The sequence below is a fragment of the Pogona vitticeps genome, chromosome 10 (assembly GCF_051106095.1).
Source record: "Pogona vitticeps strain Pit_001003342236 chromosome 10, PviZW2.1, whole genome shotgun sequence".
In the NCBI taxonomy this organism is placed as follows: Eukaryota; Metazoa; Chordata; class Lepidosauria; order Squamata; family Agamidae; genus Pogona; species Pogona vitticeps.
The window spans coordinates 24,634,821-24,650,267 of record NC_135792.1 but is presented as its reverse complement, the minus strand read 5'-3'; the positions used below and the strand labels follow the sequence as shown (position 1 = coordinate 24,650,267).

Below are 15,447 nucleotides of genomic sequence, written 5' to 3'. Positions count from 1 at the left end.
AAAATACAAACATCTACACCGCAGGCCAAGTTACACAGTCCAACTAATTATTCACTACTGGTGGTCTTTAAGCTCATTATTAATTGCAATTATAGCTCTGGGATAAAAACTATTGAGAAAACGTGTGGTCCGAGTCTTAATTGTTCTATATCTTCTGCCAGATGGTAACAGTTCAAAAAAGTTATAAGCAGGATGGGAAGAGTCTCTCAGGATGCTATGTGATTTCCTTAGACAGCGGGATGTGAAGATGTCATCCAGGGTTGGTAGCTGGAGCCCGATGATATTCTGGGCAATTTTAATGGTTCTCTGTAGAGCTTTTTTGTCCGCTACAGAGCTACTCCCAAACCATGCCAGAATGCCATAGGTTAGGACACTCTCAATGGTGCTACGATAGTATGACAGAAGCAAATGCTGAGATAAATTTAACTTGCCGAGCATTCTCAGGAAATACAGCCTCTTCTGTGCCTTCTTCATTAGCATGTTGGCATTTATAGTCCATGAGAGGTCCTCTGAGATGTAAGTACCCAGAAATTTAAAACTACCAACTCTCTCCACTTCCTCACCGTTTATGTACAGTGGTAAATGTACATATCTCTTCCTCCTAAAATCAATTATGAGTTCTTTAGTTTTTTTGATGTTAAGTGTGAGATGATTTTCTTTACACCAAAGTATCAACCTTTGTACTTCCTTTCTATAAGCAGACTCATTGTTCTTATTTATGAGCCCCACCACTGTCGTATCATCCGCAAATTTAATAATTGCATTGGTGTTATACAGTGGGGTGCAATCATGTGTGTACAGGGAATAGAGGAAGGGACTTAGCACGCAGCCCTGGGGAGCTCCTGTACTTAGTACCAGGGTAGAAGAATGGTGAGATCCCATCCTTACTGACTGTGGCCTATCTGTCAGAAAATCCTTTATCCACATGCAGATCTCCTGAGGTAATCCCAGGTTGATCATTTTAAAAAACAACCTATTTGGTAGAATGGTATTAAAAGCAGAGCTATAATCCACAAACAACAGCCTCGCATAAGTTCCCTGATGTTCTAAGTGGCTCAATACAGTATGGAGTACAATGGACACAGCATCATCAGTAGATCTATTTTTCCTGTATGCAAATTGCCATGGGTCCAAAGAAGGTGGAAGACTAGCCTTAATGTAATCCAGCACCAATCTCTCAAAACATTTCATAACAACAGATGTTAAAGCTACTGGTCTGTAATCATTGAGAGATACCACAGCTGACTGCTTGGGGACTGGCACTATAATAGATGTCTTCAGGCAAGTGGGGACTGAACACTGCAACAAGGATAGATTGAAAATATCCGTAAAAACTCCAGCTAATTCTGCAGCACAGCCCCTAATAACTCGTCCCATGATTCCATCTGGTCCAGCTGCCTTTCGAACATTAATATTCTGGAAAGCGCGTCTCACATCTGAAATCTGCAGTACTAGTGGTTGTCTGTTGATGGTAGATTCTAGTGATGTATTATAGACAGTAGGTGCTGGAATAATGGTTGTTCCTGTTTCCACCTCAAAACGGCTGAAAAATTGATTTAACTGCTCAGCCAAAAAATCACTGCTGCTACACAGACTGTTTTTGTTACTCTGACCAGTGATTTGTCTTAGGCCGTGCCACACTCGGCGAGTGTCAGAACTTTCAAGGTGTTGTTCAATTCTCTGGCTGTACATAGCTTTGGCATCCCTAATGCCCCTTTTCAGTTTAGCTCTAGCCTCTCTGTACTGTAGTTCATCACCAGAATGAAAAGCAGCATTTCTGGCTTTTAATAAAAGGCGCACTTCTCTATTTAGCCAAGGCTTGTTATTAGAAAACACTCGTACTTGTCTGGTAGTAGTAACAACATTGATGCAGCTTTTGATATAAAACAGTACTGTTGAGGCATAAGTATCAACATTGTCCTCCTCAAACAGTGCCCAATCAGTGCTCCTAAAGCAATCTTGAAGTTGCTCAGATGCATCCACTGGCCACACTTGTATTTCTCTAATTGATGGTCTGATTCTTTTAACAAGAGGTCTGTATGATGGAATCAAAAAAAGAGATATATGATCTGACTGTCCCAAGCTAGGCAATTGCTTCGTCTTATATCCATGTATGATGTTACTATATACCTGATCCAAGGTATTTTCCCCTCTAGTGGGACAGTCCACATACTGATAAAAGTTAGGGAGGACGGTCTTTAAATTGGCTTGATTGAAATCACCTGCTACCACCAGCACTCCATCTGGGTAGGCCTGCTGCTGTTTGCTGATAGCAGTTAACAAACAACTCAAAGCTGTGGTTGTGTTAGCATCAGGAGGTATATATACTGCTGTTATTATAATAACATTAAACTCACGAGGCAGGTAAAAGGGGCGGCATTTCACTGCCAAATACTCCAAATCAGGAGAACAGTGAATGTCCAGTATTTTAACATCTGTGCTCCAATTATCGTTTGTGTAAACACAAACCCCTCCACCTCTGCTCTTCCCAGATTCAACAGATCTGTCTGCTCGATGTACTCTGCGTCCTTGTAGTTCAATTACCTCCCCTGGGATGGAAGAGTCAAGCCATGTCTCTGTAAAGATCATAACGCAACAGTCTCGAATATTTTTCTGTAGGGAGATAGTAAGTTCCAGCTCCTCAATCTTGTTGGGTAGAGATCTAACATTTGAGACAAAAAGACTTGGCAATGCAGGCTTGTGAGGATTTTTGCCTAACCTCACTCGTAGACCGGCCCTGCAACCTCTTTTCTGCTTGCGTTTTCTCCGTGCTCTTTTCTTCCTGACAGGGAGAGCAGGGGGAGTAACCCCCGGATATGCAGGCTGTCTTAAAAGCTCAGCTGGGATGTTGTAAGTTGAGACCGTCGATTCAAAGTTGTAACCTTCTCTGCCAATAGATAATAATTCTTGTCGACTGTAAATTACTTGTGCCTGAGCATGTAGAGTCCGTAATAAGGGCCGATCTCTGGAATGCCTAGCCGCTGCAATCAATGTGACAAACCCAGACCTACTGGGATCTATCACACAGTTACTAAGCTGCCACCAACCATTCCCTATAATAAGTCACACAGACCAGGGATGGATTTTTAAACAACAAAAGAATAAGGTTTATTTTAAATACAAACAGGGTAAATAAAACAATCAGGTGAATAAAATAAAGTAACGTGGCTTATTCTCACACACACAAGCATACAGTTTGGTTCACCCAGAACCCTTAACTTGAAGCACAGACCCTGAACCTATCAGTTCTGGCTAACCAACAGACACCTGAACCTATCAGGTTGGTACTCTGACACACAGAAGTACCCTGTCTGACACACAGACTCCCACAACAGCTTCTTCTTCCCAGCTGCTGCTTCGTCACAACCCGCTGCAAGTGCTTGCGCCGCCATCTTGACCAACTGTCAACTGTCAAACAAATACTAGTGGGAATGAATTATGACTTTACATGGTTGCCAGTAATTTAAAAAAAACCACACACACACAGTAATTTCAAGCCACAGGGGGCAATGGGGCTTAGAGATGTATCGTGGCAAAAAATTATGACTGTATCGTCAGTTTCAAATTGCTCAAACAATTTGAGCAGGGGAGGAAAAAGCAATGAACGTCAGCACTTCAGAGGGTTAGAATCCGACCCACCGCTGGAAGGCCACAGAGCCCCCCTATCATCTGTTGCCACTGGCCGTGCTAGCCGTGGCTGATGGGGCTTGGAATCCCAACAGCGTCTGGATAGAAAGAAAAAGCAGCCTTTACATCTGCTTGCCTCCCTCTCTACCTATCTGTTATCCTCCCTTTCTTAAGGCAATGTTTAAAAATAACTAAGAATTAAAAAGATAGCCATTAGAATTTGAAGCTATCGTATACAAATATTTAAAAACCAACTTTCCCTTCAGATCCTGTCTTAAAAAGTATCTGGATTGAGGGTTAACAGAGGATCTAAACACACAGGGGTGTAGATGCGCTTTCCGGCTTTCACTTATTCATGGAGATAGTCAGTGGCATATAGAAATAATCCTTTCTCTAAATGTCATTGTAACCACTCCCATTTCTGTTTTGCTACCATTGACCAGCTGTGTAAGTAAATAAACCTGTTACAGACAACTTGAGTGGAAAAACACAGAAAGAGAAGACAGAGTTCTGTGTCTTTTTATCTTCCCCCCCCCATAGCTCCCAAACAGTGTTTCAAATTCTCTCATATCGATATTTTTGTCCTTCTGCAGTTTCTTACTTCAAAGCAGATTTCGTGGAAATTTATTAACCCTAGAGGGCAGAAAAGCTCTAATTAATTCCTGGCTCGTTGGAAAGCTGAGTAAGGCAGCTGTTATGATCTTTGGGGTTCCTGGGCCAGAATCCCCCTCAGTTCTGACTCGTACAGCCAGCGGTAAAGGATTTGGTGTCCTCTAACATCCGGAGGTCCGGCCAGTCCCTTTCCTTACAGGTCCAAGAATGATCTTTATGTTGACTTGCCTTGAGATAAAATATCAGTCTGTTCTTTTCTGAGACGTGGTGGCGCTGTGGGCTAAACCGCAGAAGCCTGTGCTGCAGGGTCAGAAGACCAAGCAGTCGTAAGATCGAATCCATGCAACAGAGTGAGCTCCCGTCGCCTGTCCCAGCTCCCACCAACCTAGCGGTTCGAAAGCATGCAAATGCGAGTAGATAAATAGGGACCATCTCGATGGGAAGGTAACAGCGTTCCGTGTCTAAGTCGCACTGGCCATGTGACCACGGAAAGATTGTCTTCGGACAAACGCTGGCTCTATGGTTTGGAAACGGGGATGAGCACCGCCCCCTAGAGTCGAACACGACTGGACAAAAACTGTCAAGGGGAACCTTTACCTTTACCTCTCTTGTTCTTTTATGCTCCTTGTGATTGCGTAGGTGTGTTACCACTACTTTTTGAAAGAGTGAGGAACTACTTGGGAGGCAACGTAGATCAGTTATTAAAATCTGCAGCCACAAAATCCTCCTCATCATATGCTTCTTCAGGCCATATTTCCTCTCTTGGTTTCATCTTGTTCCTGTTTCTTCCCAAATCCACTTAGTTCCTCTTTTCCTTCGGTGGAGGATCCTTTGTTTGCATTTCGGTCACTTTTTCTCACACTCCCCACGTCCCCATTCTCCCCCATCCGGCTCCTTGCAGATTCATCTGCCGTTTGCCCTGCCTGTATGTATATGTTCTGCTAAAACTTAAAATGCCGTGTCCAGCCAACCCAGGTTGTAGGTCAAGAAACAGGGTGAATTGTGCAAGCATGGATAAACTCAGTGATTTGCCTTAGGCTTGCTGTTCTGCAGCTTATTCAACTTTGTTTCCTATTCTGTGTAATCTTTTTTTCCCCCTTCTGATTATGCTATCAGTGGATACCATCCCTGCCACCACTCAGAGTTTTAATTTGGCCGCTCCTCTGGTTTATGGGAGCTCCCCAGGCGCTGTCAGCCTACTTGCATTCTTCTCCTTACTGTCATAAGGGTTAGAAACATGCAATATTCAAGGGAAAGCTGAGTTCCCCAGTCAGTAAAGTATTGCACTCCCTGTGTTTTTCTGAGCTCCTGAAAATTAATTTCCCCACACATAAAACATCCAGGTAGTTTTTGCCAATTGCTTTTACTCCCAGCAAACGTAGGATCTCAATGTGTAAATGAAAGGTATGGCAACTATTTTAAAATGAAAGGCCTGTGATGAGAATGACGGAGTCCTGCAACCTCTTCTTGAGAATAGCACACCATTTATGCACGGATTCTGCATACGTTCTTCATTGTTCTTATGTGTTTATGCAGGTGATTAAGGAGAGAGCGAGAGCGTTGAAGTGATACGTAAATGTCCATAATTGGATGTTAGAGCAGATATGGAAGTTTGTATTTACTAGATCAGGTCAAACAGAGGTGTTATAATGGATAAAGCATTTACTTCTCACAGAGTTTAAACAGCCTATCAGAGAAAGCTGCTTTGTTCTTGCAATATTGATTTTTCAGCCTATTGTATGCACGCGTTTGGTTGTTTACTTTGAAAATTTCCACTTAGAACTATAAAAGAGTAACTGTTTATTTGGAGGGACCCACTTTGCATATCTACTGTGTGCTGATGACTGTCTCCTTTTGAAGGCAATCAAGTTTTGTTATTTTATTACTGAGATTCGCTCTGGGTTTTGTTCCGGGACCCCCAGCCAGCAGACGTAGGATCTCAATGTGTAAATGAAAGGTGCGGGAACTATTTTAAAACAAGTATAGGAGGTCAGCTCTTATGACCGCGAGTCATTCTTACTGTTATGCACTTAGGGGGACAGGTTCAAGACCATGTATCTCAGCCGCCTAGAGTGGTTGCAAGACCAGATGGCTGGGGTATAAATAAAATAAAATAAAATAAAATAAATAAATAATTGAGCAGCAGCACAGCAAACATGGATCCAAAAATACCCTCATGAGCTTTATGAGCTGCCCCCATGTTGCTGATACATGATGTGCAGCCCCTAACGTGCTCTTGGTGCGAAAGAGGTATTGGTTATTGAGTGGCATGGGATGTGATCAGGCATCCTGCTCAGGGAGTTGGCTTGGTATCTGAGGAATCCCACTTCTAGCTTCCATAGAGGTGTAAGACTCCCTGGGGAGGTCACCCTGGGGCCTTCAGCCTGACCCACCTCACAAGACTGTTTTGAGGATAACGCGGTGAGGACGGCCATGTAGGCCACCTCGAAGACAAAGGGGGATAAACATGTAACAGATAAATGCACGTTTTGTGATGTCATCACATTGAGCTTATATGACCGAATGCAATGTCGTCCGTTATGCTGTTTGTATTCTGAAGATGGCGGAACGTGGTTTCTTGTTGAAAGCTTGATCTTTTATTGTTTTATTAAAGTTTTTATTTGGAAGCTAAATCCATCGAATTGGGGGGGGGGGGCAGTTCAGTCTGTTTGACTGAGACTGGTCAACTTTTGGTCAACAGTTGGCCTTACTGAAGATGCCCTTCTGTTCTTGCTTTAAACAGAGAGCACCGACTTGCAGACAGAAACGTGTACCACGTACAGCAAGGTAAGGCTGAACTAAAGAGGTGTTTAATAGAATGGATTTATTGGTCATCCCACAAGTGGAGCCTTCAAGCGAATCAGTACCCCTTGTAGGTGAATTGTTGGCTATTTGAGTTCAAGGAGTTAATGAGTAATTTGCATGTTAATCTTTTCTGATCTGAAAGGATAACATGCCCGTTTGTGACACTCTTAATAATGCAAACTCCATTTAAGTTCTATATGTTTGGTAGGGGATATTCCATTTTACCGAGAGAAGAGGTGACCCAAGGCTGGGAACTGCCAAATAACTATTTGTTCGAAAGATGAACTGCCAAAGGGGTGGTTCATGCCAATCTCTGTTCCAAATCCATTTATTTAGGAAACTACCTTTTTCTGGGTGATCTACAAACTAATTCAAGCAATTGAAAAGGATAGAAAGGCATTACGGGAAAGTTGCACTATGACCATTGTGTGAATTTGAACAAAGCAAATTATTTTAGCCCTTTGTGACTGAGCATCAGGCTCCAGGTCCCCTTGGCTGTGGTGGTTAGGGCTCTACATTATAGTTTAGCACATCCAGATGCACCGTCCGTGTTGAGGAAGGATGTCACAAAGTTCAAATTCAGTTCCAAAAGGTACCAGAAACGGACAAGGTTGTTGTGTCGCAGGACAAAGCCAGAAAGGTTGGCGAGCATCTCCAAAGACGGCATTCCAGAAACAAAGACCACACCAAAGTTCCTTGTAACCACGAGCTAGACCAGAATTAAAAGCCATACGTTGTATTTGAATTCCAGAGGCAAAATGCACCAACCCACCTCCTCCAATTTCTAAGAATTTTTTTCCTGTGTGTTTACAGTGGGACAGTATTCAGGATCTGCTAGGACACCCCGTAGAGAAACCAGTCGTGCTTCACAGGTAAGGATTGTCCCTGTTTAGGGAGAGATGGTATAGGAATTTCAGGTTGTGGCCGGAAAGAGTGACCTAATTATCTTGACCAGACAAGATAGTGTTTCATACTGCTACGTCGCTACAAAGATGATAGATAATGCAGGTTCCTTGATTGTGTGGAAAGGGGGAAGGTTCTAAATTAGTCAATATTACTGCAGGTTTCCATTTTGCATTAATTACACCATGGAGACAGTGGGATCCCTACCCTGGGAACCTTAGTTTAGAGCTTGCTGGGCTAACGGCTGCTGAGAGGGCAGAGTATATGGCGGACACCTGAAAGCCCTTGGCTGAAGAAACGACTTGTGTGCCTTCACCATTTTGGCTTGTTGAGTGTCAAGAGGCAGAGTTTTCTAACCCAAAGTCCTCCAGATCTTTCAGAGTACAACGTCCCGCGTCCTCTGGCCAGTTGGCTGAGAATCACGAGAGGTCTAAGGTGACGTATTTAAAGAGCCTCAATCTGAGCAAAGCTGATTGTACTTCTTTACTGTAGTTCCTTGTTCTGGTTTGTAGCAAACACATAACTCTTCCACCCTAGCTAAGGAAAACCAATTCTCATTAAGAAGTATCTCCCTGTGTTGTAAGATTCAGCTGGGGGTGTGATAAGAATGCAATAAGACCCCTGTATCTGTGGGGGATCGGTTCCAAGGCCCCCCTCCCCATGAATGCTGAAAATTACAGATAATAGCAAAAGCTCTATATAGCATGGTTTAAAAAAAAATCTAGAGAAAAGTATTTTCATCATGTATTGCCAGACCTGGCCACTAGAGTGAGCCAGAGATTATGCTATGTATTCTTCAACAATAAGAATACATCTCGTGGTCTCTGGCTGCCTCTAGTGGCCAGTTCTGGTAAACACATGGTGAAAATATGTATCTCTAGTTTATTTTTTAAAATGTTTTTAATATTTTCAGACTGCGGATAAGCGAGACCATGGATACCAATCCCAAGGATAAGGGGGTCCTACTGTATCCTTGGTTATATATGCTACTTTGAGGGACTATCTAGCTACCCTATCCTCTGGTATTTTTAGTCCTCTTTTTTTTTGTTTTCTTTAGATCGTCTTCTCCAAACAACACAAATCCCTTTGGATCCACGTTTTGTTTTGGGCTACAGCGGATGATCTTCGAGGTGAGGAAGGCCAGCGCATTTTGCTGAAAAAATAATGAGGGCGCCGTGAGTTGTGTTTTGATGGGTCGAAGTGCTTGCCGCTTTTGTGCCTCTTCCGAATGATGACATTTTTAAGCTGAGCAGAGCTGTGATGTATATTGAACATTTTGTTGCATTAATGACTTGAAGTGTTTGTTTTTTCCCTTTTCCCTTCCACATCCTTCGGGTTCAATTTTTAAAATGGGCACGTCCCATAGCGTGCTATGTGTTGGACCAGTTCAACATGCATGGATTATAAAGGTCACTGAAAGTGAGCTTTTAATGCTTATGAAGTTATTGAGCAAACCAACCCTCTGATACTTTCGTGTGAGTTCTGCCAATCAAAGGCCTTTAGTCCGTTGGATGACGCTGGCACACTCTAGCTGATCACCTTTTTGACCACCTCTTTGACCTGTCTGTTCCTTCTGCCTCTTTCTCCAGGTGATGCAGAACAATCACATCGCGTCCGTCACTCTGTACGGCCCTGCAAGACCCAGCAACCCGCTGAAAACGTCAGATCTTCCCCAGTGAGCAATATCAGAGGATGGAAAAGCGACAAAATTAGTACAGCGTGCCTTGATTTGCTGCCACTTACAAAATAGAAAAGCACGGTGTGGTGAGATTTTTGTGTATGTGAGAGTGTGTGTTTGTGTGTGTGTGTGTGTGTGTGTTGGGAATAAAAACACCCTGTCTCTTGGCATTCGGGCATAGGACAAGAGGGGGCGTCCGTTCCTTTGTTGGTCACAGGACATGGAACGAGTGGTGGAGGTAAGCAGTTAGGGGCCTGTCGTGGTTGGCTTTCCTCCTCCCGATTTTCCTTACCCCCTACGAGGCTGGATGTAATATGGACTGCCTTGCCTTTTCCTGAACTGGAAGAAGGACAGGCTGAAGGTGAGAGGGGACACAAAATGACTGCACCACTGAGAAGCACAAACTTCCTGAGACTTGGCACATCCGGAAGCAGGTATTGGATATATAGATATATATATATATTTTTCCCCGGTCTGTGTTCGTGTTAACTGTGTTGGTTACGCTGGTCATGTGTTTTTATTTTTTAAAACAGAGACAACAGTGTGGGTGTGGGCGTTTCTAGGCACACACAGAGAACTTATATATAGGTGTATATATAAAATAAAGTACATGGGTATTCTGTGGCTTCTTCGGACATTGTACCAAATGTGACAAGTATGTTATATACGTGTCCATGATTTCAGGCGCCACATGTTGGTCTAACGTTGAAAATCAGCGCAAAAGCAGCATGTGCACTAGACTTGGTTGTAACCTTTTTGCACTACATACACTTTAATTACTTGATCAAACATTTTAAAATCTTCACTGAGGAGCATCTGTGTACTGGATGTGAGTGGGGGGGGTGCAATGGTTTTATTGATTTTTTTTCCCATGCATAAGGCTTATTTATACCATGGGAAAGGAATCCCACCTTTTCTGCACTAATATTTACTTGACGTGCTGAAGCAACTTATTTTCTGCCATGCCTGGTTAACTGATTTGTGTTTTATAGATACATGTATACATATAGATGTGTGTGTGCAGTTTCCAGAATGAAGAGAAAAAAAAGTCAAGTACATGATTCCTATGAATTTTTCTTAAGGTTTTTGATACCTTTTTTTTTCTTTGTACTTAAAAATCGGGGAAGTAATTCGTTTGTGGAAGAATCCACACAGCTGCCTTCTCTTGCAACTGTGGGTCGCATTGAAATTCCTTCGTCCTGTAGAGAAGGGTAGTCAGAGAACCGAAGCTGAGCCGCTTGAAATGGAAGTTTTCCGGCCTTAATGCGGGACAGGCATCCTTGCAGGCTTCACTAAAACACTGTCCTGGTTTAGGCTCAGCTTCAGGTGGTTATTTATGTAGCACATGGAGGAGACCGCTGGCTCTTCTTTCCTCCCTATCTCTTTGTTTAAAACAAAATCATGCCAAAATAATAGCCAAAGAGATCCTGAATCTAGTTTCAACATTTCTGTACATACCTAGTTATACTGCACAGCCCTTTTCCCCTCCCTCTCCACCTTCTCCAGACAGGATTTCAGCTTTTTCACCCGTTCAAGAGGGTTTATTCTCCCGAGCAGGGAAATAACTGGAGGTGTGCATCTTTCTTATCAGTCTTATTATGGGGAATGTTGTCTGTCTGTCTGTTTGTCTCAGTCATCTTTGAAGAATAATCCTTTTTAAAACAACAGAGAGAGAGAGCGAGAGAGCAGAGAAATGTATAATTTTATCCCGTTTTTAATATTTCGATGTAGCGACTCGTGAGAGAGATATATATATATATATAAAATATACATATAAATATAGACTTTTTGTGAGTTTTGCAAATGTGTGTACAGATTTTTTTGTAAATACGGGAACTTTTTTTGTAATTTTAACTCCATGTACAGTGTAATCTTGTATAGTTTGTCAATGAATGGGAAATAGAAGTCTTGAGAGTGTTGACGACAAGTTTTGAATTCTGGACCAGTAGCAGGGATGAATGGTGGGGCTTTGGGGTGGGTGTGTTTGCAAGTGCTGATGAGTACGCGTGGCCTCCTTTTTGATGTTTAGTCTTCCTGTATACTGTGACATTCTATACTGTTTTACTTAAGAGGAAAATAAAGGAAAGCTCCACTGAAAAATTTTAATGGGGCAGAATGAGGAAAGCGGTACGGTTTACTTTCCTTCCTGGATGTCCCTCTCGGTCCCTCATAATGTACTGTTTTTCCTACAATCAGTGCTTGCAGAGAAAAATTCCCCAGTACGGTTTTTGCTGTCTAATACAGTTTCTGTTTTACATAACCTTCCTGTAAATTATACAAAATACTAAATGCATAACTAGCATGTACATTTCGAAAGGACGAATAAAGCAAAACCCAGTTGCTGCCTTGTTAAAATGCAGTTGCTGGGTTATATGTATTTTGCAATTAGCAATGCGTCTTCTGTAGCTGTGTTCTTAATTGTGATGTTTTTATATCCTGCCCTTTGACTGAGGAGTTGAAGGCACTGTCTGCAGTTTTCCCCCCAACTGCCTCCATCCTCTCTTCTGAGTCACAGGGGGAGTTGACGAAAACATAGAAAGTGGCCAGCCCAGAATCTACCACTGAGCGCCTTCCTTATTGATTATGCACTGCACCATTCTGAACAGCTGCTGAGATCCACCACCCCTTCAGAGGCTGTGATGAACCCTGCTTTTAGATTCTAGTGTGGCAGCTTGGTCACGTGGTGTCTAGGAAAACTGTAATATTTGTGGGGGTATCGTGAATTAGTTAGTGCTGAGGAACAGACCCATTTCTTTCAGAACGACCTATCGTTCGTGACAATCCACACAGTCAAAGGCTTTCCTCTAGTCTAGAAAGCACTGACTTGGCCTTCTGAAATTCTTTGGTGCACTCCAGGAGCTGGCGTACATTTGCAAGATGATCTCCAGGTCTTCTTCCTTTTCGGAATCCACCTCGAACAGGAAAAGAGGAAGACCCAATATGAGATGGATTGGCCAACTAAAGGAAGCCACAGGCTTGAATTTGCAAGAGCTGTTCAGGGCTGTTGACAATGGGACATTTTGGAGATGGCTCATTCAGGGTCATCGTAAGTTGGAGCCAACTGTACAGCACATAACAACATCACAAATGTGGGAGAAAAGTATGGATGGTGGGGGGAGGAGAAAGCATGACAGCTCATCCATCAAACAAGACAGAGACCACCGACTCTGTAAACACCTTCTGTGTGCTGCAGAAACAGAGGTAAGTGGATGTATCTGCTTGGCGACTCTCCACCTCATTGAGGTTAAAGTGGAGTCTTCAAACATATGTGCTCATTTTTCTTTTGCTGTCGTATATTATGCCACTTTTGGCTACAGGATTTTTTTTTCTTTTTTAATTGCTGTTGTTATTTAAATTGGGTTCTAGTTTTCCCCTCTTTACACAGCTGTGTATGAATGTTGTAAGTGAAACAATAGCCATAACTAGATATAATTTTTTGAAAACCACTCTCTGTACAGGGACTGAAAGTTAAGACAGTCTGTGCTCACGGCCTTCATTGATGCCTGTCATTATCTCCTACAATCTACCTTTGCCCAATTAATATTAGCATGACACCATTTTAAACGCCCTGGATCCATCCTGAGGGATCTGGGGACTTCTAGTAGGTGAGGACTTCAGGATTGTTCTCAAGCAGAAAATAAGAGCCTCAGCAAATAACAGATTTCAAGATTCTTCAAGATGGAGCCGTGATGATTAAAAATGGATTCAAGGGGCTATGATGGTTGTATAGATACACTCATCATCTGATAGACATGGTTGCTTGTTAGATTTTATCGCCGCGATGCTCCTGTAATTCTGAAGATGGCTTTAGTCCGTTAAGTCACATAAGCGAACAAGATGTGCAACAGGCCATGAATGCTAAACCGTCTGGCACGTGCTCACCACCATAGCATCTGCTTTGAAACAGAAATAGCTTTTTCAGGAAAACCAGTAGAGTCTTTTCCATAACCAATACTCCAGTTCTTGGTGGGCAAGGGACTGGATGGCTGAGTCCTTTGAATAGGAGAGGAGGATAAAAGATTTGAATAAAGAAACGTGTGCTGACCGGATAGCTCAGTGGCTTAGGCATCTGGCTATGGAGCCAGAGTTTGGGCGATCCATTCATCCCTGAGCCTTCTGGGAGAAGAGCCAGCCTGGGTGGTCTTGGGCAAGCTGCACTGTTGTCCCAGGGCACCCCCCCCCCACAAGAAGAAGGAGGCTGGTGAACCACTTCTGGTCATTCTCTGCCTGCAAAACCTTGGAAAGGATTGCCATAAGTATAGACTTCACGGCACATGGTTAGAGAAAACCTTGCAGGATTTTCAACAAGGTTTACAAACACGAATGTAATGGGTTGAACAACTGGTTTTAGTTGCTAGTTTAGCCCAAAAAGGGTCATGCTCGACAGAAATATGAGAAATCAAAGAATATGTTGTCTAAAAAGGCGGACTGAAAGAATGCCCTACCAATCTCACTTTTACCGGCAATCCCCTTTTTGAAATTTTTTTTTTCTTCCGAGCAGGAAAAAATAATCCTGTGGATAAGGCGGCAAATGGTTTTTAAAAGAGCCCAACTCTGTCGTTGTTTTATCCCCAAACGCTCACCCTTTCCTGCCGTGCTCTGAGCATCAGCCCAACTCCATATTCTTCTGCCAGGGACCCCATTCCTTCCCATTCGAAACAGATTTCTCTCTGTGCAGTGCAGTGATCACGTTACGTTGATTACATCTGCAACTGCTGATCCCCAGCTGTTTTCCTTCTCTTTCTGCCCTGCCTGGTCAAGACTTTAATGTTTGTTCCTTAGACCTAGGATTGGGCTGGAAATTCATTGCGTGCAGCGGTCTTGAGGGCTTTTTCCTCTTTTTAAAGGTTTACAAGAGAGGGATGGAAAACTCACAGGCCTTTCAAATATCGTGAAATGGTGGCTCCCAGGCATTCGTGGGTCGTTGATGGTGAATGAGCCCTGTCCTTGTGGTCCAGCAACCTCTGAATGGGCCCATGTTACCCACCCCTGGATCGTGGCAATGCATGTATTAGGATCCCTTACATCAGTGGTCCCCAGCGTTGAGCCTCCAGATGTTCTTCGACTTCAACTCCCAGAAATCCTGGCCAGCAGGGGTGGTGGTGAAGTCTTCTGGAAGTTGTAGTCCAAGAACATCTGGAGGTCCAAGGTTTGGAACCACTGCCTTAAACAATTCAAGTGGAATTAGTATCATGTTGCAGCGAGGTGTGTTAACGTTTAGAGCTCTGGACAGTCAGCTGTGGCTTTTTCCTGAATATTCTGTTCCAGGAATGGAGAACAGGAGGCGTTCCAGATGTTGATGAAATACAGCTGTCCTAAGTTACAGCAAGCCTCTCTTGTAATGAGCAACAATGGGAGTTGTAGCCTTAAGAACATCTGGTGGGCCACATGTTCTTTCCCACCCCATAGTTTTCTGCCCCCCAACCCAAATTCAGAATTCTCTGGCCGCTGACCATATTCAGCCCTCACTAGGTTCGTTTTAGTCTATTTTCCTCTTTTTATCTAAAGCTTCTTTTTAAAAAAAAGAAAGAAAGAAAGAAATCTGTACTTTCAAAATTTCCGCTTGCTCAAGTCCATTCTTGCAAAATCATATTGTGCTTTTGGCTACCAATCTTTGGAACACCAACCATAGGCTGAGCCCACGAGGGCACTCTTGTCCATGCTTTGGGACTGAAGTCATTGTGGCATGCTGAAATATTTCACATTTCATCCATTGGCAAAATCCGGAGCTGGAGTCCTGAAGGCAGTTCGTGTCATTCTGCCAACTCCTGCGACGTTGCTGGAACCAGTTGTATTGGCTCTTGCCTTTCCATTGGACCATT

At 43.1% G+C, this 15,447-nt stretch overlaps 1 protein-coding gene across 2 annotated transcripts in view; it reads left to right on the top strand.

Annotated features, from left to right (window-relative positions):
• PHAF1 (phagophore assembly factor 1) overlaps positions 1–12,013 on the top strand; it is a 42,572-nt gene extending 30,559 nt beyond the window's left edge. For both annotated transcript variants that reach the window (XM_020806134.3, XM_020806135.3), the window contains exons 14-17: positions 6,983–7,026; positions 7,858–7,916; positions 9,005–9,077; positions 9,537–12,013. In XM_020806134.3, coding sequence (XP_020661793.1) covers positions 6,983–7,026; positions 7,858–7,916; positions 9,005–9,077; positions 9,537–9,626 — 266 coding nt within the window. In that variant the 3' untranslated portion in view covers positions 9,627–12,013. The remainder of the gene's footprint in view (positions 1–6,982; positions 7,027–7,857; positions 7,917–9,004; positions 9,078–9,536) is intronic.
• Positions 12,014–15,447: the final 3,434 nt, after the last annotated feature.